This window comes from Lathamus discolor, chromosome 3 (assembly GCF_037157495.1).
Source record: "Lathamus discolor isolate bLatDis1 chromosome 3, bLatDis1.hap1, whole genome shotgun sequence".
NCBI lineage: Eukaryota > Metazoa > Chordata > Aves > Psittaciformes > Psittacidae > Lathamus > Lathamus discolor.
The window spans coordinates 66,413,444-66,441,284 of record NC_088886.1 but is presented as its reverse complement, the minus strand read 5'-3'; the positions used below and the strand labels follow the sequence as shown (position 1 = coordinate 66,441,284).

Here is a 27,841-nt window from a genome sequence, read left to right as displayed (position 1 = left end):
AGTGCAAGGGAAAGTGGCAAAGAATTTTTGTCCCTGCTAGGCTCAGCCACTCAGAACATCATTTACCACCTCCGTCATGAGCAGATGCAATATTTTATTAACATATTAGTGGCTTGGGAGGTGTATTCTTAGCACAGCAGCAGCAAAGCAGCTACATACTCTGAAGTCAGCAGGTAAGACATTTAAAGAAGGATAAGACAAAGTACTTAAAAGACTTTCAGCTTAGCCTTTACTGAGCTCTGCCATGTGTCATGGGCTGCTAAAGAATAAACTTCCCATCCTGGCAAATCACACATATGGGCAAAGAAAGCCTTCATCTTCATTACTCCCTTTAGTTGGAAACTGAAAAGGAGCAATTCCGTGCAAACACAGGTCTCTGCTGTTTCTCCTTCTCTCTAGATAGAAAGAGGAGGTACAAGGACAAGAAACCCCCTTGTGCCAAATCAGTCCTTGGCTCCGACAGCTCCTAGGTAAAACAAGCCCACATCCTTCCACCACCACACATACTGGGGCTGCAGATACGAGAATGCTCAGAGTTGGATGGAAAAACACTTAGCGCCAGGTGTCACAGATGCTTTACCCTTAAATGAATAGCCCTAGCATCAAGTACCCTAGACACAGAGATAGTTCAAAACCCCAGACATGAGTCTTGCAATTTCTCAGGTTGCTCAGAGGTGCACATTGCAGAGATCACACTCCACTCCTACAAGCGAGGATTTTGGGTGCATTGGCTTTTGAAGCCCAGAGCCCTTCAGTATCATCAGAGCATGGGTATGAATACAAAACAGATGGAGTCCCCCAGCAGCATTCGCATTCAAACCATGGCAGTTTCCAGCCTACCAACATGTCCCTGTGGAACTCCAGCCCTCTGCTCTAAGTTGCTCTTCCCCAGCAGAGCCAACACTGAAAATGTCAATGGATAAAAGGCATGAGCACCATGCTGAGCATCCGTGCTTTTGTTCACAGTGGGACCACACAACAGTTTCAATAAATAGTAAGTTCTCCTAAAAATAGGATTTTTAGGGAAATTGGATTATTGGCAACTTCTTGCAGAGTTGTTTTAGCCAGAGACAGACATGAAATTCAAAAGTGTCAGAACATCGGCTTGTTGTGCAATAGCCGATAGCAACAAAACAGCGATTTAATTATATATTATATATTTCATTATATATAATATTTCATTATATATTAAAATAGTCACAATGAATAGCCATTTTAAAAAGGATTCAGTCATGTAATTTGGACAGAAAACAAAGGCCTAATATTTCAGCTTCAGGTTCTTGTTCCATCCTCTTTCTGTGAAATAACTACATGTGTGATACTCTTTAAACCATGGTCAAACAGCAACAAGCACCAGCCATTAAATGTCCCATCCCTGACAGTGTTCAAGGCCAGGTTGGCCAGAGACTTGGGTGACATGGTCTGGTATGAGGTGTACCTGCCTATGTCAGGTTGGAACTGAATGATCTTAAGGTCCTTTCCAACCTAAACCATTCAATGAAATCTATGATTCACTTCTGGTCTTCCCCCAGACACCCCCACTTCATTAAGTGTATTTGCAAGCTTTGACACGTAAGATTTTGGACAAAAGGTTGTGTTCTGATTCTGAACACATTGCAGAGGCACAAATGGGCTGCTCCAAACCTTTGAAAGAGGCAGGTTTCAAATACTGCTCCTGTTTCTGTGACAGTCTCTCAATGAAATAACCTTATCTAAGTCACATTCATTCTGCTAGAAAGGATGGTGTGGGGCCTGGGCTATCTTCTGATACTGTCTGTTCCAGAAAATTCACCATCAGGACCTGTGAATCCTTTTAGTGGAACAGGCTGCCCAGGGCAGTGGTGGATTCACTGTCCCTGGAAGCTAATTTCAATTTATATTCTTGATGTGGACATAAGGCTTTAATTTCCAGATTTCAATGTTTCTGGCCCGCATTCTTCCCTTTGTGCTGAGATTATGGACTTTCCCCCCTCCCCCCCCCCCCCCCCATTTAAATCAACAACCTTCAGTTTGGAAGGCTGATAGTTTTTAATCCATTATTCATTCCAGATCAAGGGGCTCAGCCAGCAGCAGCACCTCCCCACTGCTCAGAAAGAGATTGTCTCCAAAAGCACATAAGATTCTTTTTAAGTCCTCATTAATCATGGCCTGTAATCCCTGGGATCCTGCCAGGCTCTGCGGTTTTCCTGGTGGTCTCCTCCTTCAATTACAGGTCTCACGGATAGCTAATGCCCTAAAACAGTTTGGTCTCTGGAGTCCAACAAGAAATCTCCTGTCCTGAGAGATGTTTTGAGCCACACTTGACTGAGACCATCAGCCAGCAAGGCACCTAAGAGCATGATAGAAATACTGAGTCATAGAATCAACCAGGTTGGAAAAGACCTTTGAGATCATAGAACCCAACCATTACCCCAGCACTGCCAAGGCTACCACCAACCCATGTCACTGAGAGCAAACTGATCTCCCCTCATGGCTGCCCCTCATGATCTCCAGTCACAGGCACCCCTCATCTCGCCCCCATAGTGGCCCCACACTCCATAGCTGCTGCCCCTACCCCTCATGGCCACCCCTCATCTCCTCTGAAGATCTCCCCTGAGATCTCACATACCATGGCCATCTCCTCACATACCATGGCCGCCCCTGCTCTGTCCTTATGATCTCCCCGCACAACTGCCTCTACCCCTCATGGCCACCCCTCACCCCTCATGGCTACCCTCATCTCCTCTCATCATCTTCCCTCATGGCTGCCCCTCCTCTTCCCTCATGATCTCCCCTCACAATCTCCTTTCACCCCTCATGGCCGCCCCTCTGATTTCTGCTCACGATCTCCTCTCACCACTAATGGCCACTCCGCTCCTTCCCTCACGATCTCCCCTCATGATCTGCCCCCCTCATCATCTTCCATCATGGCCGCCCCTCTCATTCCCTCATGATTTCCCCTCACAATCTCCTCTCACCTCTCATGGCCGCCCATCTGATCTCCCCTCATGATCTCCTCTCACCCCTCATGGCCACCCCTCCTCTTCCCTTACAATCTCCCCTCACAACTGCCCCTACCCCTCATGGCCGCCCCTCAGCCCTCATGGCTACCCTCATCTCCCCTCATCATCTTCCACCATGGCCGCCCCTCCTCTTCCCTCACGATCTCCACTCAAGATCCCCTTTCACCTCTCATGGCTGCCCCCCTCCCCTTCCTGCCGACACAAAGTATGGTCTTTCCCCACCGGAAGACAGCCACAGGCACAGCTCACCTTGGCCAAGAGGCTCTGGGCCATCCCTCCAGGGCCACCCCATGGCTGCGGAACCCCACCAGCCACACATGCAGATGCTCACCCAAGAGAGCTGGTGCTGTTTCCTGCAGCGGGGCTGAGGCACCTGGGAAGAAAAGGGAAAATAGAGGATTTAAAAGCCAGCAGAAGGCGTGAAAGGAGAAAACACACTGGCAGCTGTGACAGCATCTTGTTTCTTCCTGGCTGTGCAAGCGCTCTTAGTGCACCCCATCTTCAGAGCCATCATGATGCCCACGCTAATGTCCACCAGCAGCTGAGCTCCTGAATAAGAGATGGGAATAACAGGTGAGGCAACAGTACAAAACTTCAACTATAAGATCAAACCCTCTTTGCAAACAGTGTTTCTCTCACTTTCCTCTTACCAAATGCACCTTACAGCCTGTAGTGGAAGGCAAAGGGTGGCTGGGATGTGTTATTTAGAGCCATTTTATCAAACAGGATCTCCTGACATGCAGGAAAGAGCAAACCCAGATTTGTGCCTGAAGCAGAATTAAGCTCCGGGTTCCCAAGTGCAGAACAAGCACTCTAACCGGGCCAAGGTTTTTTGTCCTCATCCACTACTCTCCTCACCATTGAAACAAACAGATCCTCCTTTCCCAAAGGTCAATTGATCACGCAGCATGCCAGGAATCGGAAGAGAAACCAAAATAATCTCAATCATTTGACAACTGGGGCCGTCTCCCTGTGACAGCCTTGAGTTTATTCAATTCTGACACCTAGTGGGCATCACCACTAGTGGGAAGCAGGAGCAGAAGGGGCCCGGCCATGCTCACCAACTGCACCAGCAGTGATTAGCTGTGGATGGATTTTTAGCAAAGAACGGCCACGTTCCCAAGTCAGCAAGTGCCTACATGGAGCTCGACATGAATCGAGGATGAAGGAGGACGTGGGTAAGGAAGCAAAAGTAGCAGTGCAAGAAAGATAAGAAGAAACTGGAATGTGCTAAGATACAAAAGAGTGAACTGTTAGCAAGTTTTAAAGGTTAAGTTCCCATACACTTGTTTGATTAATTGTATACTAATTGCTGTGTGCTGCAAGAATATGTATCAAAGCATAATATGCTAAGCTATTGTATATGTATCCAATTACAATACAGCAAGCTATTGTATATGTAGCCAAATATGATAACAGCGAGCTATTGTATATGTAGCTGTAGTTGCTGTGTGCTACAAGAATACGTATCAGATTATAATACAGCAAGCTATTGTAGAGCAGATGCAGACAACAGTATAAAAAGGATAGATGCTTTGTATTAAACAGCTTTTGTCTGATCATATTGATCTCTGAGTTCATTTTTTCTGCAGCAATTACCACTAATTCTGCCTCAAAGGCTCTTCTCCATCCTTTGCACAGCTATGCCTCCTTAAAAGCCTCCTAAGTCTCTGCGTTGAACTTGCACTTGCACACATCCTGACAACTGCACGCTCCAGGGGAGAATCAAGAATGGAAAATGCTCAGGACTTGATTCCAACATCTCACTACGAATCAGGACAAGGGTTTGGCAGTTAAGGCCTATCCTTCATTTCTGAGAGATCATCCAGGGTTTAGTCTGGTTTGTCACCCACCTGAGATTATGTTGCTAACAGTATTGTGCATACCCGGAAATCTCTGCATTCCTTCAAGATGAGCAATAACCTTTCTAACAAGGGCTAGGCTCCATCCAGCTTTCACTCGAGGTGATCTCTGCTCTCTCAGAAACTTTTTAGGCTAGTTTCATATAGCACTGAACCCTTCTTAGTTGCTGGTAGTTCCACCCCTTCCCAGCCAGAAACACATGAGCAGAATTGCTGTGGGGCTGCCAACACACCATACACATCCTGTGGTGGCACAAATGGGCTTGTTCAGCCTGAAGAGAAGGCTCCTTAAGGGGAGACCTTAGAGCAGCTCCAGTGCCTAAAGGGGCTACAGGAAACCCAGAGAGGGGCTTTGGACAAGGGACTGCAAGGACAGGGCAAGGGGAATGGCTTTAACCTGCCAGAACAGGGGAGACTGAGATGAGCTCTTAGGCAGAAGCTCTTCCCTGTGAGGGTGCTGAGGCGCTGGCACAGGGTGCCCAGAGAAGCTGTGGCTGCCCCATCCCTGCAGTGTTCAAGGCCAGGTTGGACACAGGAGCTTGGAGCTTGGAGCAACCTGCTCTAGGGGAAGGTGTCCCTGCCCGTGGCAGGGGCTTGGAACTGGATGAGCTTTAAGGTCTCCACACAAACCAGGCTGGGATTCTATATGACACTAGTATAACTAGTGTCAAGCAGCAATTATCACTGAGCACCTATGACACGATGCCAAAGACTGAATCTAGGACATGAAATGCTGTGGCATCCTGGAGCCCAAATACCACTGTTTCCCCAAGTGTTGACTGAAGGGAAGAAGGGAACTGAGCCTGTTCTTATTGCAATATTACCACATGGTGTTGTCTTTCATACACCACACCATGGGAAGTCCTGCTCAAAGACTGTCAGCATAAAGAGGGATTTGGTTTGAAAAAAGAGGGAGAAAACAAACATGAAGAGGATCAATTCTGCCATGAGTGTAGGTTTTACTGCTTTTGAAAAGAGAGTAAAGAGTCAGCAGTTTCCCACCTCCCACAGGGACAAACTGAGGTACTGGAGGTCTGCACAGGACAGGCTCACTATGCAGGGACAAGTCCCCTGACACTGCCTCACCAGCAGTTGCAGCTGCTCCTACTAATTCCTTACATTATTGAACAGCAGCAAAACTAGTGCTCTGCTTACACAGATCCTGCGTCCTCTCAGGGTACTTTGCTCTGCATCTTGCAGCATCCCTCCTTTCTCTGCTAAATGGAGAATTCTGATGCGCATTGTACAACAAAGAAAGGTGGTACGTTACTTAATGAACTCCAGTGTAACACCCTGGTTCTTGGGGGACCCAGAGCTTGGGGAGAGTGGCCATGGAAAACATAGCATACAAATGGACAAGTCAACTATTTCTTGGTGCAAGAGTGCAAGAAGAGTTTGATGACAAAGCTTGCTCCCTCTGAGGGAGGCAGTCTTGGAGTCTAAGTGGGGCTGGGAGTCTCAATTGTGAGGATGTGGTTGAATCCAAATAGAACCAGGACTGCGGTAGGATTCCAGGTTTCAGTCACAGTGAGGATAGATTTGCTGTTGGCACTGCTGTGGTGTTTCAGACCAACCTCTCAGACATGGGAGTCAGAAGGGAACATCCGTAGCAACTATCATTGCTATGTTGGAGCAACAAGTGCTTAAGTCAGCACAGAGACTTGAGACCACAAAAGACTTGAGTAATGCAGGCAAAGAAAATATTACTCCCTAGCGCCAAATAAGCATCTGCACAGCAGATGCCACATCAGCTTCTAGGCGTGAAGGTATTTGTTTACAGGCAGCAAGGAGCTTAAAAGTACTCATAATCCATTTTGCTGGGGAAAAAAGTGTTTTCTTTGTTTTTTTGTAAAAATGTTCACATATGATTAGCATAGAGGTGTCTCAGGCACGCTGGAGAGGGCTGGCCTTTCACTGTGTCTGTCAAAAGGAAATGTTAGACCCAATGCATGTGTTACAATGGTGCCTGCAGATGAGCTCCTGCTCTTGTTCCCAAGGGACATGACTGCAAAGTCCTGCCTTCTAAGTTTCAGCTTGTGTCAGCAATGGTAAGAGATCAGACCTTTCCTATACAAGGGTCACATCTGGAGGTCAGATGCAACCTCAGTTTTCATTCATTCTTTAACAGTAGTAAGATGCTTTAGCTCAGACAACAACTGTGAATGTAGAATAATCTAAATGTTCACACATTGCCAGTGACAAGGTATTGACAGTGTATCCCATGAGTGATAGAAATCACTGTGGGGACAGATCCCTGCCACCAAACTTCTGTCTGCAGAGGGCAGAGAAGACAAATTGATGACGCTGGAATTAGCCTCCTGAAGGAAAACGTTGCTCCACTCTTGTTTGCTTACAGATGCTTATTTCCCCAAAGATACGACACCTGAAAGAGCTCTATTCATCATTTCAGTGTCAGCTAGTCCTTAGCTCAAAGACAAGTTTTCTACTCTGCTGTCAAACTCAGTAGGCTCTTCTGTCTCTTTTCCCTGATGTACAGAGCCACAACATAAGGATTTTGTACAAAATGCTCCCCTCTATTTCACTGATGCAGAGGCCTGCCACTACCCTCCATCAGCAAAACACAACTGCTTTTATGCTGCCTTCTGGAAACTGGGAAAAGCAAGAGTGAAATAGGGAAGAACACAAGCACAGCTGAAGCTGGCTCATGTGTCAATCCACCTCATTCCATCCAGGAGACAAAGTCAGGTCTTAGAGGAACAGCACAGAAAGTTCTGCTCACCCATACTTTGCCTAACACAGGAAGATACTCATATCTACATGAGAATACGAGGTGCACGATCACTTGAGCTCAGGAGGTTCAGAAAGCAGCTAAGCTGGTTCTTTCCACCAGCTTTTAAATGAAGAGTCATGGGTCTACCTAAAATCAGCATAAAGGTATGAAGTCACTGCTATTAGGAAGAAGATGCTCGGCAAAAATTACTTGAAGGGGCGATGTTCCCACTCCTGTTGACACAGGCAAAGCAAAATCACGAGAAAGGAAAACGGCCCTTCCTCTGCTGGACCTCTACTCTACATCTTACCAGTACCTTCCACCTCCTCCTATTTCCTACTGCTAATCACCAAGGGCTCTGATTACATGTTCTCATGCTTTTGAGATAGAAATTGGGTTACCTTGCAGCAGTCAGTACAGTCAGTAGGGAAAATGAACCGAGAGTTAAACCAGATGGGAGAGCTGCTTTAGAGAGAAACACCAGTTGGTTTTGAAAGGAGGGACAGTTACATAACTGATAAAGAGCTGATGAACAATTCTGCAGCTCCCATGACCACCACTTACTGAGCAAGAGAGCTGGGTACTAGCGAGTGCAGCAGCAAAACTGCAAACCAAGACAGTGTGGTGGGAGGGAACAGAGATGGGAACAGAGATGGGAGCAGATCTTCAAACCCAGCTTTATTATATCCAAGTGTTTTGAAGACTTCTACAGCACTAAATGGCACTGCTGTATTCCCACAAGATAGCCAACTAATTTCCCTGTTTCTGTCTTAGGAAATTCACCTGTTATTTTGATCCAGTTTGGCACAAAACCATCATGAGCATGAGAGAAAACACCTAGCTGGATATCCAGCACTCAGGCACAAAGGGCATCTCCCCCAGAGGCCTCTTCCATTCAGTAGCAAAGAAACAGAGCTGGAAACAGGAAAGCAAAAACATAGAGAAAGACGGGGGAAAACGTACTAAGTCCCAGAACTGCAAGCTCCTCACCTGCTTTCTTTCCATTGCATCCAGGAGCAGTGGAAAGCCATTCTTCACAAGGTGCTTGGTTAGAGGAAAGTTATTTCATTGTGGTCTCAGTGTCAAGTAACACGCAGGGAATCAAACTGCTGGCTGCACCAAGAGCTTCCTCTGTGCAGTTTGAAGTAGGGCCTGCAGCTCAGTCAGGAGAAGGTCCCCTCCACCACAGGGCTGCTCAAACTTTATAATCCTGCTGATACAGGTACCTGCACGACCAACCCAGCATAAAGGTGAACCTTTGCTGTTACTCCAGCTACATACAAAATACCTCTTCAGTACCCTCCCTATGCACACAACAGCTTCTGTACGAACAGCTTCTGTTGCCCATTTATGGATGACTTGTGTGTGTCCAGTGGGGTCACATCTGCACTAGGCGAATTAGGTGTGCAGAGCCCTAATGCCAGCCTGCACTATAACCAAAGAGACCATTGAGGAGTACTGAGAAAGCTGATGCATTTTCACTGCACCCAAAGGAAATTTTTAACAGGATTCTTTATATATACGCATATATATTTTTGCATGCATACATTTGAACATATATATCTTTGTGTGTGTGTACTGGTTTAGGTACTGGATTGCAGCTGTGCATGTATTAGCTTTAAGTCAAGTTAGAAATCTTGTGATTCACCTTCAGACTGTGAATGAAACCTGCACTGCTGCTAGACGCACTTATAACCTCTTATCCCTAGGCATAAACTTTTGACCAAGTTTGAGACTCAGACTGGATCCAGTCACAAGTTCAGAAAGCAAGGGGGTCCATGCTGAACCTTGTGACTCAACAGGAGGATCTCCCTTATCCCTTTATATCCCCAGTTTCTGTACACATCACATTAGTCCAATTCTATATAAATCATCACCAATTTTGACACAATTTCCTTTTGCATGTTGTAGAGTGAACCTTGCCATCAAATTCTGTTGAATCAATAAATCTTTAACACCCCTTTTGCTGGTATCTCCAACACTGATTCTTTGAGCAATTCTAACCACTCTTGTCGTGACAGTTAGTACAATCACTGTCATAGGTTCCCTCAGCTCTCCACAGGAGTCAAGTATCCATTAAAGCTTGATTACTTGTGGCCTAAAACTTGGATTTGTAGCAAGACACCTTGTCCACAGCTGCTGCACCCCAGAGAAAAAGAAATGGAGTGTTTATTAGTTTGACTAAAGATTACAAGCAACCAGAGAGCAACACAGAACAAACAGATGAAATAATGATCCTTTAATAGCATCATTACAGGATGGTGCATCATATACTGGACACGTAACTGTGTCTAGGTGTCTGAAAGAGTCCTCCCACTGAGATCTAATACATCAGAAGGCAGCTATCAACTCACAAGTGCAGGCACTTAGCATCTCACGAGCTCGTCCACTGGCCATTTGACATCACAGCAGAAAGTGAGTTTAGGGAAAGACGTCCATTTCATGATGGAATGGTTCTGTCATGGAAAAGGATAGGAAATGGCATCAGCTTCTTTCTTCCCATGCTCCATCTTTGAATCTTGATTCTTCTCATTCTCCAGTCTACTTTAAGACAAGGGAGGGGGAGAAATGGCATAGCTCAGGATTTGTCTTGTACTTGACAGAAATAACCAAACATCCATGGCCTCAGATAAAAAAGTGCATCCAGCTTCACTGAGTTGCTTATTGATTGGTTTAGCATCAGAATCACACCAGGAGGAATCTGTCATTGTGCATCCACAAACCACTCCACATGTGCACAGATGAAATATCAGCTGTTCATTGGTGTAAAGGCAAAAAAAGAACCAGACTGATAGAAAAGATAACAACAGGGAAGTAAGTACAGGACACAGACCAATACATACAGCAAAGTCTCAAAGCAGAGCTGGCTGAGGCTAGAAGCTGATGTATGGTCTTCTGAGATAGCATCTGAATTAAGAGGTACAATATGGGAAAGAAATCTGGGATGTGTTTTTCCAAGGGAGCATGTGACTGCTTCCACAGCAGTCTGTAGCCTGCACTGTATCTTCAGCAACTTTGTCACCATGGCAACCTGACATTCTTCTGCAAGACACATTGGTTAATAACATTTTAGGGATAGATTTGTGCCAGAAAAGAGCATCCACACACAACAGATACAGCATCCCTCTGAGAGGAGCTTGTCCAGGAGCAGCTGGGTAGTGCCCAGCCCTGCAGATGGGGGATGCAGGCCAAAGAACCAGGACCAGCTGCGACACTCAGCACTGGGAAGAAAGAGATAAGAAAAAACAGGAACAAGTGGGAATATTGGAAATTCCAGCTTAGTTTAAGAAAAAAAATCTTTTGCTGAGAGAGCTGGGCTGGGTCAGCCTGGAGAAGAGAAGGCTCCTTAAGGGGAGACCTCAGAGCAGCTCCAGTGCCTAAAGGGGCTCCAAGAAACCTGGAGAGGGGCTTTGGACAAGGGCCTGTAGGGACAGGACAAGGGGAATGGCTTTAACCTGCCAGAGGGGAGACTGGGATGAGCTCTTAGGCAGAAGCTCTTCCCTGTGAGGGTGCTGAGGCACTGGCACAGGGTGCCCAGAGAAGCTGTGGCTGCCCCATCCCTGGCCGTGCTCAAGGCCAGGTTGGACACAGGGCCTTGGAGGAACCTGCTCTAGTGGAAGGTGTCCCTGCCCGTGGCAGGGGGTTGGAGCTGGCTGAGCTTCAAGGTCCCTTCCAACACAAACCAGTCTGGGATATTCAAATTTCATGAACTTGGCCCTGTCTGAACCAGTGCTGGGCTTCCAGAGGCCCTTCCCAACCTTTGTGATATTTTGACAAGCTCATTTTTATTGCTTGCAAAATCCAACACTGAGCAGTAAGCTGGAAGACAGTCCTCAGTTGCTCTAATCCTTCAAAACACATCCAGAAGAAGTGGACAAAGAGCAAGGCAAAAACCACTGCCATTAGCATAGCTAGCTATAAGAGATTATCACAGCAGCTCTCCTCTCTACTGTTACACCTCTGCTTCAACCCTGCACCACGATCTGACCTGAGCATCAGGGAAGGTCCTGCCTGGGTCTGTTTCAACTTCAGTCCTTCATATCTGAGCAGATGAAAGAAGGCTGTCTTCTTTGCTACAGAAGCCAGATGACACCAAGGACTTAGCTATCACAGACAGGCTCCAAGGCAGCTTGTCATTTCCTCCACGTCGCCTAAGTGATAAATTGCTCCAGCTCTCACTCTTAAAGCCGATTGGATATGGAGCTCAGGCACTGTGCAACAGATCCCATTCTGCAGGGATTTTCCTTCCCTCTGATGCTTCACTTCTTTCCCCCAGAAAGCAAGAAGATTATTTCTGAGAGCTGCAGAAAGTGGAGTGGGTGAATGGAGAGGAAAAGACAAAGACAGAACATATGAAGTCATGAGAATACAAAACTGGAACTAAAATCAAGCAGCTTCTCAATGAGGACACCAGGGATAAAAGCTCTGCTTTCCACACCCCAGGAGAGTGATGCACCCTGCTCCATTATTATTTTTGTAGAAGACACCCCAACAAGCATCTATTTCACTCTGAAGCTTGAATCCTGGATTTCTTTGGTTTGACAAGAGGCCTGATGTTATTCTTCCACTGAAAACAAACACTACCATTCAGTGATGCCAGGCTATTCACTTCTGCTTCTGCAAGGCTGCTAATCACCTTCTAACAACTGCCCTTGTCACATTCCCACCAGCTGTGGGCTCTGCCTTGTGAGAACCCAGCCAAAGAACTATTGTCACAGCCCCTTGGCTTGATGCAGACAGAATTTGGCATTAATTACACTTTCCTTGTGTGATTAACAACAATAAGAGAGAATCGGCATTCACAATCTCCACATACATTGCAAGCAAAGGCAGGAACTTTCTTCTCAGTTTTCCTGTTCAAGGAAATGAAGCACTGCTGGTGAGACTCCCTACAGCAGTCTTAGGTCAGACTCCACCCTGAGGAACATAACCTGCCTTAGGCAGTTGATTTTGGAAGAGCAGAGTGTTGGGGCCCTTTTCCTTTGCTTTCTCGGGTTCAAGGTGTTAGTGAGTTTGAGCCACTTTTTCAGCAATTCAAAGCCACAAACACCATCAAGCAGGTTCCAACCCAATGGAACCTATCATTTGCTGACACTATGGTGACTGACACAGCTCCAACTAACTCTGCACATACCTGGCAGACCAAGCTAACTGATGACCTTAATGCTGTTGAAGGCTAAGGCTGTTACGGTGACCAGATGTTGTGCAGCAGCTGGCTCTCCTGCTATCTCTTGTTGATATGCCTGAGCTCCTTGTTGGCCCACAGCACGACATATGAATTTTACAGTTCCAGAGATACACTAGGAAGTAAATCCAGCAAATCTGATTAGGATTTGTCACTGAAGTAAGCTCATTAATCACTGATGTGGTTCCTTCCTATGCAGTTTACTAGCTCCTGCAGGCACCGGCAGGGTCTGAAGGCTGCAGACTTGGAAAAGTTCTTTATATAACCATTGCACTTATCTTTTTTTTCCTCTTGAATATTAATATTCTAATAGATGAAGAGCCCCAAAGCACTGGTGAGGTACTTTAGCCTCGCTTTTTGCATAGACTCAGGCACAGGATACTCACATTTCCTTACTTACTTGAACTTGTCTTGTTTTGCCTCTCAACAACAGGTTCTTTGAATAACAGCTGAAAGTCACCTACTATTAAACTGCTGCTCTCTCAGCCTCTGCCAGTATACTCTCAGAGAAGCTGAGCTCCTGCCACCTCAACACACAGCACATATTTCCCATTACCTACCAAACACAGCCATCACAGCACGGCTTGTAATGATGCCAGCCATGATCCCACAGGTGCCAAACAGAGGGGAAAAAGCCAGAAATAACATGAACTCATCTGGATATGTGCAGCTCCAAATTGAAGCCATGTATGAAACCCTCTAATTCTGAATACAAGTGAAACTAATAAGACTTCTCTGCAGACTTTATACCTAATAAGTCTAATGGATTAAAACAAGAGGAAAAGGGAGTTTTGAGGAGGTCTGAAATTCTCCCTTCATCTCCTGATGTATCTGCCTCTGAGATGGCCCAAACCTAGGATGCTGATATGAAACACGGCTCCATAAATGACACTTACAATCTGTTTTCGAGAGCAAGCAAAAAGTATATCTTGAGTTGGAAAGGACCTATAAGGATCATCAAGTCGAACTCCTGCAGAGGATTTCAAGAACCATAAATCCCTCCCCATTTGCTTCACATTTCCTTCCAGAAGATTTGACAGCTTGCTTCTAGTATAGAAATCTGTTAGACATTAGATACAGGAACACGAAACATTTGTGATTACTGCTTAAAGGGGTCAGCTCCCCTTGAAAGCCACAGAATTCATTTAAGATACCTGGCACTTTCCAGATGCCAAGACAAGGATGTCTTCCCTTTCAGAGAACATGGATGCCCTTGCACACAACTCTTCTGGAAGACCAGTTGAAGAAAACTCAACCCAAATTCACTGAGCCGGACTGAGGGAGGCCACTCTTCAGTAAGCCTCAGTCTTTCCACACCGTCTCCTTGGATGAAAGGTACCCAGAAAGACAGAGAGTGCACACTAGAACGGCACTGCAATATGCTCAAGGAAGTTCAAATACACTTAGGGAAGCTAAAGGTTCTTATGAGAGGAAAGGCAGTGATTACAACAGCCTATCACCTTTACTGGCTCATAGATAAACTAAAATAGCATATGGATTAATGAAATCCTTTTCACAAATAAAGACCTGCCTTAGCAGAATGACTGAGTTTTCCTTTCAGATCTAAATTTGAGGAGAGTAGGGGTTACATCTCCTTCAGCATATATAGATTTATCACGGATGTGCTTATGAGTAACATGTGTTAGTTTTTGGTGAGTCATCTAAGGCTGTCTTGTTGCCAATGCAGCAGGCCTGAACTGAGCTCCACGCACATGGAGCATTCAGTTCTGGCACTCTCTACAGGGACAGAGACCTGCTAATGAGATGTACCCAAGCATGTGTGCAAGCCTTTTAATCACAAAGACATGGTGCTAAGTGATTTCATCTTCCTTTCCTAGCTACTTCAGAACTGGTTAGCATGCCAAAGAACATCCTCCATTCTGCGTTCCTAAAGCTCTTTCTTCCCTTTAGATTAACTCCATCAGATGGCAGGTGAAATAGCAGCAATTACAGCTGCTCCCACATAAAGCCTTAGAAGTAGAACAGCAAAGGTGGTTTGTGTAGGATAGACCTTGCCAGCTGCAATGAAGCATGAACACCTTCTATTATCATTCCCATTAACTCAAACATCTCCTTCACAGCTTCTCTGCAACAAACACATGCCCTGAGTAAACCTCATCTTGGTTCTCTCAGATACCATTTTACACATTTGCTTTTTGTCTGCTGACCTGTGTAGCCTTGGTGCCCTGTTGCATTAGACTCAGCACAAAGACACGGCCTGCAAACAAGTTTGCAGTATAAACAGGTACAACAAGCCAGAGCACCAGCACAAAAGTGGTGGGTGACATGCTGAAGGACTGGGGTACCCAACAACTCTTCACCAATACACAGCCAGGGCAGTCCACTGGCACCGGAGGTTGCACCCCATCCATGGTGCTTGTAGTGCTGTTTGTGTCCCTGAGTTTCCCCATAAGCAAGTCCTACAAATGTTTAAATAGCTTTTAACACGTTCACAGCCAAGAAGCACATTGTCAAAGAGATCCTTTATCCTGAGTCACTTGACCACCCTGCTGCAAAACTGCATAAAAGCTACCCTTTGAATTTTACTTACCCAAAGGGTATTATTCCATCTTGTCAGAGCTGAAGTAGCTGGGTTTATGCCAGTCTCCATGGCTGCTGCCCCTTCCCCTTGAAGGGAAAGCTTCAGGAGCAAATATGTCTTTGAAAAGAACATGGAGACATACCTGAGCATTACATACTTTCAAACATGCATTCACTCAGCACTTCGCATAACATCAAAACAACCTCAAGAACGCACAGAGTACTCATTATAGAATCACAGAATGGTTTGGTCTGGAAGGGACCTTAAACCTCATCCATTCCATTCTCTTCCATGGGCAGGGGGACCTTCCACTAGAGCAGGTTGCTCCAAGCCCCTGTGTCCAACCTGGCCTTGAACACTGCCAGGGATGGGGCAGCCACAGCTTCTCTGGGCACCCTGTGCCAGCGCCTCAGCACCCTCACAGTAAAGAGCTTCTTCCTTATCTCCAACCTGAACTTCTCCTGTTTCAGTGTGAACCCATCACCCCTTGTCCTATCACTACAGTCCCTGATGAAGAGTCCCTCTCTGCATCCTTGTAGCCCCCTTCAGACACTGGAAGCTGCTCTGAGGTCTCCACGCAGCTTCTCTTCTCCAGACTGAACAGCCCCAATGTTCTCAGCCTGTCTCCATACAGGAGCTGCTCCAGCCCCTGCTCATCCTCGTGGCCTCCTCTGGACTTGCTCCAACAGCTCCACATGCTTCTTGTGCTGAGGACACCAGAACTGCACACAGTGCTGAAAAGGGGGTCTTCCAAGAGCAGAGCAGAGAGGCAGGATTGCCTCCTTTGACCTGCTGCTCACACTGCTGGGGATGCAGCCCAGTTACAAGAACACAAATCTGGTCATCCAGAAAACACATACACAGACCATACAAGCCCCAGCATTGCCCTACTTCACACCTAATGCCCCCCACCACTTCCTCAATGAGACACCCCCCTGCAATCGAAAAAGCAGCTGGCTATGACTTGAGCAAACTGCTTTCCTTGTCCCTCAGATAGATGATCTTCAGGTGGTCCAAGCAGATGATCCAAAAGGCAAACAAGTGCTAGTCCAGCATGGCAGGAATGGCTTACCTTCTCTGCGGCTGCTGCCTCGCCTGTTGGGGTTCATTATGGGCATGTGCATAAACTGTAAAGGAAAGATGTTTCTTATCAGACCTTGTCAGAAGCTTCCCTCTCCTCCATTTCCCCATGTACTGTGTGATCACTGAAGTCATACCAAACGTCATTATTCACTTCTCTGAAAACAAGATCACTGCGGATACTATTGCAAAGCACTGATGTTGCTAAGGAAGTCTGCAGGCTCTCCAGTCAAAACCTTTTGTCCTTCATACCTTACCTGACCTTCTCCAGCCAGGCCAGCAGAGCCTGCAGAGCAGAGTTAGTCTGCTGCAGTCACAGGGGGCACATTTGTGAATCACTCAGCCCAAATTACTCTTTTAAAAGCTCTCTGTACTCTTCTTTTGTTGGTCTCTTTCCAAGTAAAATGAGCCCAGCCTCAGCCAGGCACAATTCCTTCTCCTATTCAAATGCACCAGCCTACAGGAGTTACACCACATCATCTCAGCCAGGTTGAGTTACAGCTCTAGAGCAAGAGGTACAGTGCACTTGCTGCAGGCCTTTGCAGAAAGAAATACTTTCCTTTTCATGTGCAATAATTCCCTTTGGCATTTATTCCTTATTAACTTTGCAGGAAATATATTCCCCAGCAGGAATATTGGCAGCAGGACTGAATTTTAAGTGATAGTTAAAGAAGACTTGCAGGAAGATGCCTGCTTGTAAAAGCAAGTGTTTATACTGAGTGCCCTATTAAACAAGAGTTATGCTTAACTCACAGAGGACAGACTGAGCATCCCAGACTATGTTACATATTTCAGTACTTCACATGCAGCATTGCTGCTCTGCAAAGCAATGCTTCTTGTGGTACGTTCACTCCCTGGTTGTGAATAGAGCCTGAACAACAAAGATGTAAAAATAAAACTAAATGGGAAGCCACTTTGGCAATTCAAAGCAAGGAAAAGTGACACAGAATCCCATTTGCTGCAAGTTATTCATTCAGTCACTCGCACTTACCCAAAATAAAGGCTGTCCATATCCTCTGGCACCTTGCTTGTGAAACTATCCTGGCTCCCTGTATATATAATCCTCAAGGACAACACCCTCTGCAGAGCTCAAGTGCAGGCACGTAGGTTCATGTGTCAGTTCATGGAAAAAGTGGACACGAGCATGATGTGAAGAGCTCAAGGAATTCACAGGTTGGGTTGGCATTTAATCACACCTTAAACCCAAATAAGAGCTCAAAAAGGGCACACAAATCTCAGTAGAGCAAATGTTCTTCAGCTGTACTGTGATTACACGCTCAGCTGGGAGCTGGCTTCGGCAACAGAGCCAGAGTCAGGGGTATCTGTTTCTGCCTAAGATGTGTCAATCACTTTTCTCCACACATTGTGTCAATGAAGAAGGAGTGCTGGAGCTGGTGGATGTGCCAGACTGCTGCAGAGATTCACAGTCTCCCCAGGCATCCATCAGGCAAGGTCAAACCTCTCAGCTGATCGCAAGTGAAGCGTTACAGGAGACAGCTGGGTTTCAAACCACACTGAGTCTTGTGATGAAAACCTCAGCTGCAGTGGGAGCTGCAGCTCATGCAGCTACACCTGACCTCTTTTGAAGAGAATGAGCGGAATTTTTGCTCCCCAAGCAGTAAAACCGAGCTTTCCCCTCGCTTACCTCCTCGCTGCTCAGTGATTCAGAGCTGGATGCGCCTTGATGGCACTGCACAACTATGTTGGAGATGAGCTCACCAGAGACTTCCACAACACTTCTGCAGAAAGTGTTCGGCTGCAACAGATCAAACCAGAACCAACCTCATAGAGCAAAGCCGCAGGACAACCCCCCTCACAGAACCTTCACTGGGCATGGGATCTTGTACAGGGGTTAAATTCCAAGAGGAAGATCGTACACCTCTTGCATTATCGGAGCAGACTCTGGCCAGGTAAATATATTCTGGCAGCACATGACTACACCCAAGTCATTGCTCCACAATTACAGGTTAGCTGTATGAAGCCTTCAGAGGGCTTGAGGTAGAAGAAAATCTCTTAACTCCTTTTCACGGCTCTGGCATCACAAACAACAAGCACATAGGCCATCCGGGGCTATGCTGATGACAGCTGCAGCTCTACAAGTTAAACTACCTTTAAGTCAGCTACCCTTAAGAAGCTCCAGCAAAACCTGCACCCAAGTTCAGAAAAGAGGACTTCACACTACCTTTCATACCGCATTTCCCCAAGAAGAAAAGCAGAGGGATGGCGTCTGTCCAGGATACAGTGATAACTTCACAGCAGCCAATCCTTGCATCATTAAAGAAAACCTAGCAACAACCATCAGTTTCATATCCCACCTACACACACACACAAACTGCTTAGCTCAAGAGTAGCGATACTCAGAGATGTTTGCCCCCCTCTTTGCAGAATAAACTACCTCCTGAGGTAGTAGCATGACTCATAAGCTATGAGGAAAGCCTTTGCTGCATCTGTCCAGTGTCTTCCCAGAATTCCTCCTACTTCCTAACCACTGTGCCCAGGAAGGACAGGTAAGGTTACAGACATTCACAGAGGAAAAATAGTGTTTCGACATCTCATAGAATCATTGTAGAGTCAGACCAGTTTGGGTTGCAAAGGACCTTAAAGCTCATCCAGCTCCAACCCCTGCCATGAGCAGGGACACCTTCCACGAGGGCAGGGTGCTCCAAGCCCGTGTGTCCAACCTGGCCTTAAACACTGCCAGGGATGGGGCAGCCACAGCTTCTCTGGGCACCCTGTGCCAGCGCCTCAGCACCCTCACAGGGAAGAGCTTCTGCCTAAGAGCTCATCTCAGTCTCTCCTCTGGCAGGTTAAAGCCATTCCCCTTGTCCTGTCCCTACAGGCCCTTGTCCAAAGCCCCTCTCCGGGTTTCCTGCAGCCCCTTTAGGCACTGGAGCTGCTCTAAGGTCTCCCCTTCAGGAGCCTTCTCTTCTCCAGGCTGACCCAGCCCAGCTCTCTCAGCCTGGCTCCAGAGCAGAGCTGCTCCAGCCCTCACAGCATCTCCATGGCCTCCTCTGGCCTCACTCCAGCAGCTCCACATCCCTCTGGTGCTGTTGCCCCAGAGCTGGATCAGGACTGTGGGGGGGGCAGGGTCTCCCCAGAGCGCAGCAGAGGGGCAGGATCCCCTCCCTAAGCTGCAGCTCATGCTCTGGGAGTGCAGCCCAGAAACCACCCGTGTCCTGCCAGGTCATTGGGAGCTTCTCCTCTCCCAACACCTCCAAGTCCTTCATCCTACATCAATTTGGGGTTTCACATTCACACCACATTCACTTACTACAAAAGGCCCAATTCTGAAGTCACATGTGAACGGGTCTCTCCCCGATGTTTTCGTGCACTCCGTTTCACGGATGCTGAACTGCAGCTCCAGTCTATAGGCATCACTGTTCCACATGTCAACCTGGTCAAAGGAAGGTCAAGACAATACATAATTAGTGCCTGTCATTCCTCTACGCCTGCTACATGGCAGCCTTTCTTCTTTGTCAAGCAGAAGCCGACATAAGGGCATTATGGCTCAGTGCCCAATTTACAGCCGATTACTGTGTGTGAGAAAGTCTGTTTTATTGTGCTCAGGAATTTTTCTCTTAGTCAGCAACACAGAACAGCTTTCCATGGGGGTCTCACTTCAATTCCCACAGCCACTGCAGGATCCTCCTACTGCTCAGAGTCAGCTGGGGGGACTTCAAGCTCTCAAAGGTAGATAAGCATACAATTACTCTGCGTGCTACCCCATCTTCTGAGGGAAGCAGGGTGCTAACAGCTCTACTTTAAATATCTAGACTGCCGGGAAGCCTATTGTGCAAGTAAATAGGCTTGGAAAGTAAATCCCACCACTGGAGACAATTGAATTAATGCAGTTAATACAGTCTGGCATTGTCTGCTCAGGTGCCTCATGGGCAGTGTAAGCAGTGTTTTAGCTCAAGATGGGAGACTAACCCAACTCCCTACTGAAACCAAACCCCAGACTCCAACAACCAACAAATCCCCACTGCTTTCAAGTACTTTTCCAAACTAGATCAATCCCAAAGTCATCTTGTCATTCATCCTTGCAGAGGACTTGATACATGCCATCTATAGAAACAGAACAGTTACAGCATGTTACTCCTTAGCTCTGGGTAGCCAACATCATTCTTAGCAATACAAATTAAAGCAGATAGTTTCCTGCCTGTATTTAGACACTAACAGATTTAAACCAGCACTGGCGCATGAAGACAGATGACATAAATAAAGACTGGAGAAAGAAAAGAACATTTCAGTTCCCAAAGCCATCATTCCAGATAATGCCCCAAACCCACCCTCTTCCAAGCAGCATCAGAAAACTCCAACTAAATTTGGGGGTTCACAGTTGGATGAAAAAGTTTTCCATCAGAGCAAAGCATATTTCAGGTAAAGGAATGTTGGTTGTCTGTGCACTCACTCTTGTGACATGGCTCCTGACAACACCATACAGGTTCGTCCCCCGTGACTGAGAGTTGATCCTTGCAATGGAAGCATTGAGAGCCTCTTCTGTGACAGGGAGATCATAGTCGTACACTGGAAAGCCTGAGATGGAGGCACAGTTCCATTAGAGGTTCACTGTGGTCTTCCTAAACCACTGTAAAAAAGAGGCCACAGTTCCACTCTGAGCAACTTACCTGAACATGAGAAAATGCCCAGTGTAAGGACAAAGATGAAGCTCCTCATAGTGTGCCTTGCTGTATCCTCTGGTCTTTTCCCTTCCCAAGCAAGGATTTCCAGTGCATATCCCTCTGTCTTTATATAAATGCAGCCTTGATCCTTACACCTGACCTTCCTGCATCCAAGCTCTGCTAGAAACATTGCACTTTAAACAGAATTGATCTGACAGTAAATATTTGTTGCTGTCCGCTTTCCTCCCTTTGGCAGCAGCTCTCTGATAAGAGATGGGCTGCAGTGCCTGTTTCCCAGCACTGCGACTAAAAGGGAGCACTGAATTCCTGCTATCTCCATAGCCAAAAGCAGAACCTAGTTGTTTTGTTCGTTTTTTAGCCCATAGTTTCCCATGTGGCAAGTAAACTCTTTCCTTAGCACCAGACACAGTATGTTTGTGTCTTGGCAGCAACTAGAAATATTTACAAGCTGGTGTTCCCTAAGCAGGGGACAATTCCCCAGCACCAGACTGCAATGGGGTAAGGTGTTCACTATACCCTCTCCAACACATGGCACTCAGCACTTGTAGGTCTTGCTTTGCAGATACAGGCAACAATCTCATCACTATACAACTACCTCACAACAGAGCCACTGAAACACTTCCAGTAAGGTTGAGATGCGCCTGGGCTTTAAGTGCTTAAAGGCTGTCCATAGGGGTTGGGAGGGAAACTGCTGCCTTCAAACAAGGTCAACAATTGCTGACTGCTCACAAAGCAGAAATGTGCCTCAGCATTTTCACTTTGGAGATTCCAAGTGTGAATATTCTCCATTAACCTTCAAATCACAGTGCCACAGGAATGATTTGGCATTTTAAGAACCTCCCAAACAACAGGCACTCGAGGAAGGACATGGGAGGCACGCAAAGTACCAGGGGTCAGTTTTAATAAGGAAGAGGACAAAGTGGCTTCTGCTTGTAAGCTGTCAGATTGGAGGACAGCAGCTGATCACAAGGTTGTACACTGGGGGAACTGGACTCCTTGGGTGACAGAAGGAGCTGGGTAAGTTTCACTCACACTGCAAGTATTTGAGGGCAGAGACTCATAAAGGCAATGCACTTGTAATTCACAAAAGAAACCACTGCCCAGTTGTGGGCCCTGATGGTCACTGGATTCATTTCTCATTGTTGCTGCAAGATCCTAGAAAAGGAACCTGATGAGCCATGGCACATCCCACGAAAGACTTTGTGTCCCAGTTGGCAGAGCTGCATATGAGCACAGAGCCTCTGCTAGGAACAAGCTGTGCGTGGAGGGTGACAGGTAGACACAGCGCCAAACAGGAACCTGGCTGAGGCCACATCACAGGCTAGTGCCACAACACGTGTGTACCATCCCATCCAAGCACTGCTTTGAGAGAGGAGAAGGTAGGTGCCAATTCCAGTAAAAGGGGTGGGCATTTCTTACCAGCCAACTTGGATTCCAGCATTGGGAACACGATCGAAAACACCAACCAAAACTTTGCCCAGTCAAAAGCCAGAGCCTCTTTGTGTACATCTATTTGCCTTGTTCACTGCAGCTGAAGATGTTCTTTCCTGCCTCTTGGACATGCTCATCTACAGCAGGGCCTGACCTTTCTGCTTCCCAGTGCTCCTAAACTGCTGTCTGTGCCACAGGAAGGCTGGTAATACTCTCCTGTGGTTGCAACCATGTCAGAGCACTGCAATAGGGAGGATTCAGACTGAGCTGGAGGTTCTCAGGAACAGAGTCTGCTGTGCTATGCCCGCCTTCCCTGCAACCACAGCCATGACCATGCTACCTCAGATCCAGGCAGAAACCCTCCCATTCACTATCTGACCTGCTCCTACAGTGGTTTCTCTGCAATCAGACATGCTGCTGTTGTGGTAATGAAACACAAGAAATGAGACTGCTTAAGCCACTTCAATGGGAAGAAGTTCGCATCTGCAGCCCCAAAGAGCTTGGAGCAGCCTGCTCTCATGGAAGGTGTCCCTGCCCATGACAGGGGGTTGGAACTGGATGAGCTTTAAGGTCCCTTCCAACCCAGCCCATTCTAGGATTGTTTTCCAGCATGCTTCACCACCAATTCTATGATTCTGTGCTTCACCACCAACTCACTGCAGTAGTTCGGATAACATTTAGCTTCCAACTTCACCCCTAGAAAAGGAAGCATCTGCCTCTTGTATGCTGGGATCCTTTAATATTCCACCAGAACCTGAATATATAAAAATGCTTCCTACCTGCCAAGCCACAGCGTTGTAGCCAGTTCAACAGCCATTTTAACTATTGAACCCACTGTGGGGCTTCAATATATTCCTTTTAGAGTAGCTATTAGGAAATGCTGCCAGCAGGACTGTAGTAATGCTGAGTATTAAAAGTGTTTAATGAAATGAAAGTTTCTCTGCAGAGCTCTGGCTTTGCCTTACAGCATCCAGAGAACAGAGATGTTTGCTATTCCACCTCTCTGAATCCTGACTCATTACGTCTCTATTGAAACCGGTAAATATTTCTCCTCTCTTTACACAGACCCATTACACACTCTAGTAGATTCATGTTACAGCAGAATCTGCTTCCTCCACTCTCCATGTCAGAGGCACGTTTGGGTTGAGGATGCTCAACCCAGAGACAGGAACTGGGGAAGAGTTAGCAACTGGGGTGGGCAGGACAGGAACAGGGAGAAGGGAGAGTGTCTGGGGAGAACAGGCTGGCAGGAGGAAATGCAAGTCTGAGCAGTGTTGTCCCCCTCACAGGGAATGCATCTCCATGGGTACCACCTGCCTGGTGCTAACAGGGCATGTGCAAACAAGAAGAGAAGGGGTGTTTTCCTTTGGGGCAGGGGTTGAGAAAACCATTCTTGGGAAACCTCAGCTTTGGATGCATTTAAGCAGTGGAACCAAATTTATATTCTCAGACCTGAAGAGTTCTGAGTTCTGGGTTTCCAAGGAGCTCTGAGTCTTTCACCACATTCTCTTCACGTTGGAGACTGGAACTGAAGCATCAGGTTGCTTTAGTGGAAACACCACTGAATTTGTGAAGCCAAAGTGGAATTGAACCCAAAATTCCATCCTTTGCAGAAGATTTAAGAGGACAAATTCCCAAACCCAAGAGACACTTCCTCTATTGGCATATTCCAAATGGAGAGTTATTGCCTCATCTATGCTAAGGAAACAATAGGCACGGCCACACAGACTGAGGACAACATCCTCTTGAAAGAGAAAAGCAATGAACCAGGCTGAAAGTGTTTGAGAAGGCTTTTAGAAAGGGATGGCAGAGCAGAGAGAAAAAGCATTTGGGCACCTATTGAGAGGGGGCAAGATGGAGACAGACTCTTCACAACTTAAGGACTCAACTTCATCTCTACTACCAGCAAGTAGTAGATGCCAAGCACCTTGGGGCAGAGGGAGGGGGTTGCATCCAGTTCAATCTGCACAGCAAACAGATATGTGCTATTTAAGGAAAGAGGAAATTGAAGAGCTCCTGTTAGAGGCTTATTTTCAGCCCACTCTCACTCCCTGCAATCAGGAGTCAGCTCTGTTCCCAGACTACTGGGAGAACAATCATTTCTCTTTGTGAGTGAAACATTGATAATTACAAGATGAGTTTTCATTTCAAATGTAAATCACACAGCATCATGACATGCTGAAAACCATCTAAACAGCATCTAAATAGCACTGAGGAGATCTTCCTGACCCCTTGTTTCCTGCACATTCAGATGACAGACAAAAAGTTAATGGTCCCTTCAGATAAAAGAAAACCCAACTAAATTCAAAGCAACACATTCCTTATTTTCCCCTAGCTCTTGCAGTGTGTCTTTGGCAAAACCAAAAGGCTACCTAAAAGTTCTTCTCTATGGGTAACCTCATCACACATGCAGAACACATCAGCTGATAGAGGTAGGAGAAAGGCCTCTAGATTTTGCTCAGCCTAACAGAGGCTTTGAGACTTGATCTGTAGTTCATAAACACCAGAGACTCAGCTTTGATTCCCTTCAGCTCTTGTCTGTGTGTCCCTTGAGAACCTAGCAGACAACCATACAGCCAGTACAGACAGATGATGCCCATGGGCTGCTTAGTGTTCTCCAGCCCTGGACTGCATGAGAAGGAGAGAAAGTCTTTTTTATTCCAGTTTCTCTATTTGCTTTCATAAGATCATAGAATCGCAGAATGGTTTGGGTTGGAAGGGATCTTCAAAGCTCATCTAGTCTAACCCCCCTGCAATGAGCAGGGACATCTTCAACTAAATCAGGTTGCTCAGGATGTTACTCTCTCCCCCACTGGCTGTGTTTCTCAATGCCAGATAAAGCTTTCCACTGTGAAGCACTTGAAGATTAGGTGGTCAAAAGGAGATAAAAGTGAAGAGACTACAGTGACACCTCAGCTGCCCATACCTACAGTATTAAGGATGAAACCGGGTGTATTTCCTAAGTCTGAAATTTATACCATGGAAGTCTCATTGTCTGCAAAGTTTGCCACAGAACACTGAGTTGCTCTGTGTCAAGAACCATTGGAACTGATGTCTTAACAGTAATTTTCCCAAGATTAAAGGAAACATCTTTGTAAGTGCACCAAGGCAGAGCCTAAACCCTTTCACACAGCACTTCTTAAGTGCACCGTACATGCAGTTCTAATGGAGGCAGCCTGAACTTACACAAGCTCTACTGCTGTTGCAGGAAGTGGACTTTGGGAGTGAAGCAACACAAAGCACACATTACAGCAGACAAAACCCAATAATACACCCTGGGTGACTGCTCTGAAACATCACAGCCTGCAGCAGAACCTCAGAGCTCTCACTTACTGCTTTGAGCCTTTGAAACTCTAAATATTTAGATTTGCAATGCTTGCCAGGTCAGCACTTACAGCTTTCGGGGGTCACTGGCACACCCCTGTGGCTAATGCAAGGCAAACATTACCTCCAGACCCAAAGACTGTTACCTGAAAAGCCAAGAGCTGCATCCGGGTTTAAATATATTTATTGATTAAGCCTTGCTGACCATACTCATACTTGTCCAGGTTTTCTCCCTTCTCTCTTCTGACATGTCAGTGTCTGAGCTTCTAGTAGTTCTATTGGAAGTGTTCAAGTTGGACAGGGGTTGCAGCAACCTTGTTAATGCAAAATGTCAGGGGGCTGTTGTGCCCCAAATGCAGGATCCAGCACTTTGCCTTGTTGAACCTCATCCCATTGGCCACAACCTATTGATGCAGTCTTTCCAGATCCCTAATGTCTATTTGCTCACTATTTTGCAACCAGAAAAGGAAAGAAAGATGAAGTTTGTGACTAAATGGTTCATTACAAATGAGCCCTTTCCTTTAGCATCTGGGTGCACTCCAGCCAAAATGAGGCATGCTGGAGAAACCAAGCGCACTTCACCTCCACACAGCCCTGTGGTTACAGCTTCATCCTGCAGTCTTGCTCCTGCTAGGAGGAGGAAACCATCCTCTGTTTATGAACCTGAGATTTCACTGAAAGCAGATTTACTGCAATCAAGGTTTAATTACTGCCCATGATTAATTCCTCAATTCTCTAAAGCCCTTTTCCCAGTGCCTGTACACCAGGCAGCAGCTTAGGCAAGCAAAACACTTTCAGCCTTCACTTACTCAGATAGCCTTGCTTGAGCCAATACTTTTAACTGTCATTTCACTGTCTCCTCCACCAAGCCCACACTGCAGATAAAACACAATGGTTTTCAGCTATTTACCATAAAGAGCAAATCTACATCTTTCAAGCAAAGTAAATACCTCTTCAAGAAAAAAAAGAGGCATTTTATATGATCTCATTAAGATTCCTTTTCACCAGAAAGATTTCCTGATAGCAGAAAACTCAGCTCATAAATTAACAGAGAGAATATTAGATTTACGTGTATCTCAGCTGACAGCTTTATAATGCTGGTATTGGAAACACATTAACATCCTACACATAAGAAAAATAGAAATGGCATAAAGCAAGAGCTACTACCCACTTATATGGGGCTGCAGGGAAAGAACTCGACACAAATCTGCCTTGAGACAGTATCATATCAATGTTTTAAATCAAATTAATAATGGAAAAGCAGGAGACAGCCAGGGGCAAAAATATGTAAGCCACCTCCTCTCTGAGGAAAGCCTTATTTATAACACCCAGGCACTGCTTTCATGCTGAGATCCCCACGGCAGGCTCCAGCAGTACACACATCCCTCCTTACCAAGGGGGAGGGTCATTTCTCCAGGAGCCTCAAATATCAGCACTAAGCCATGCTGTCACCCTCCCATCCCTGTGGTTCTCCATGCCACACCAGGGGCCCCACCCCTGGGGACAGTTGTAGGAATTTCCACAGGAAAACAACATGTACCGTAAGATGTTGAAGGCATCCATCAGGTTAAGGAAGAGCCATCCTAAAATCAATGCCCAGGACAGGCCAGTGTTGAGCAGCACATGGATGCAAGGCTGCCAGGAGGTTTTGCTGGGACCCAGGGTGACAGTACTGGCTGCCTAAAGTCTAGCTTGTGTACACATAGTACTCCCCCGTACCCACAACAGTCCAGAGTCATCCTGAAACCAGCCAAGCCCTCACACGTCAAGAAAAGCAGACAGCATTCAGCTCCTTTCAGGATGTCTGAAATGGACGAAAAGGATGTCAGCTCCTTTCAGGGCTGGAGCAGCTCTGCTCTGGAGCCAGGCTGAGAGAGCTGGGCTGGGTCAGCCTGGAGAAGAGAAGGCTCCTGAAGGGGAGACCTTAGAGCAGCTCCAGTGCCTAAAGGGGCTACAGGAAACATGAACAGGGGCTTTGGACAAGAGCTTGTAGGGACAGGACAAGGGGAATGGCTTTAACCTGCCAGAGGGGAGACTGAGA

The 27,841-nt window shown here is 46.5% G+C and overlaps 1 protein-coding gene and 1 long non-coding RNA gene across 8 annotated transcripts; both read right to left on the bottom strand.

The window, feature by feature from the left end:
• Positions 1-2,039: 2,039 nt before the first annotated feature.
• On the bottom strand, positions 2,040-3,919 carry LOC136011037 (uncharacterized). The gene is made up of 3 exons (XR_010611158.1): positions 3,653-3,919; positions 3,252-3,551; positions 2,040-2,329 (listed from the first exon to the last, which is right to left on the bottom strand). It is a non-coding gene; the product is annotated as an uncharacterized LOC136011037 (long non-coding RNA).
• Positions 3,920-9,819: 5,900 nt separating this feature from the next.
• Positions 9,820-21,229, bottom strand: SPP2 (secreted phosphoprotein 2). 7 transcript variants are annotated; one of them, XM_065669670.1, is made up of 7 exons: positions 21,031-21,229; positions 20,814-20,938; positions 19,674-19,796; positions 18,048-18,158; positions 16,395-16,449; positions 15,332-15,439; positions 9,820-10,051 (listed from the first exon to the last, which is right to left on the bottom strand). In XM_065669670.1, exons 1-6 carry the CDS (start codon positions 21,212-21,214, stop codon positions 15,342-15,344), a joined length of 696 nt encoding a protein of 231 aa, XP_065525742.1. In that variant the 5' UTR covers positions 21,215-21,229; the 3' UTR covers positions 9,820-10,051; positions 15,332-15,341. The 7 variants fall into 7 exon arrangements, with proteins under 7 accessions (XP_065525742.1, XP_065525737.1, XP_065525739.1 ...); XM_065669668.1 differs by having other exon boundaries at positions 10,047-10,136; XM_065669669.1 differs by having other exon boundaries at positions 10,049-10,139.
• Between the last annotated feature and the right edge of the window lie 6,612 nt (positions 21,230-27,841).

What these genes read in the sequence shown, in the direction of transcription:
- SPP2 (XM_065669664.1), bottom strand. Translation starts at nt 21,214, where the DNA reads ATGTTTCTAGCAGAGCTTGGATGCAGGAAGGTCAGGTGTAAGGATCAA. An exon ending in TCAGGAGCCATGTCACAAGA is followed by an intron (nt 19,797 to 20,813) that starts GTGAGTGCACAG and finishes TCCTTTGACCAG; the next exon opens with GTTGACATGTGGAACAGTGA. An exon ending in TCAGAATTGGGCCTTTTGTA is followed by an intron (nt 18,159 to 19,673) that starts GTAAGTGAATGT and finishes GATCTGTTGCAG; the next exon opens with CCGAACACTTTCTGCAGAAG.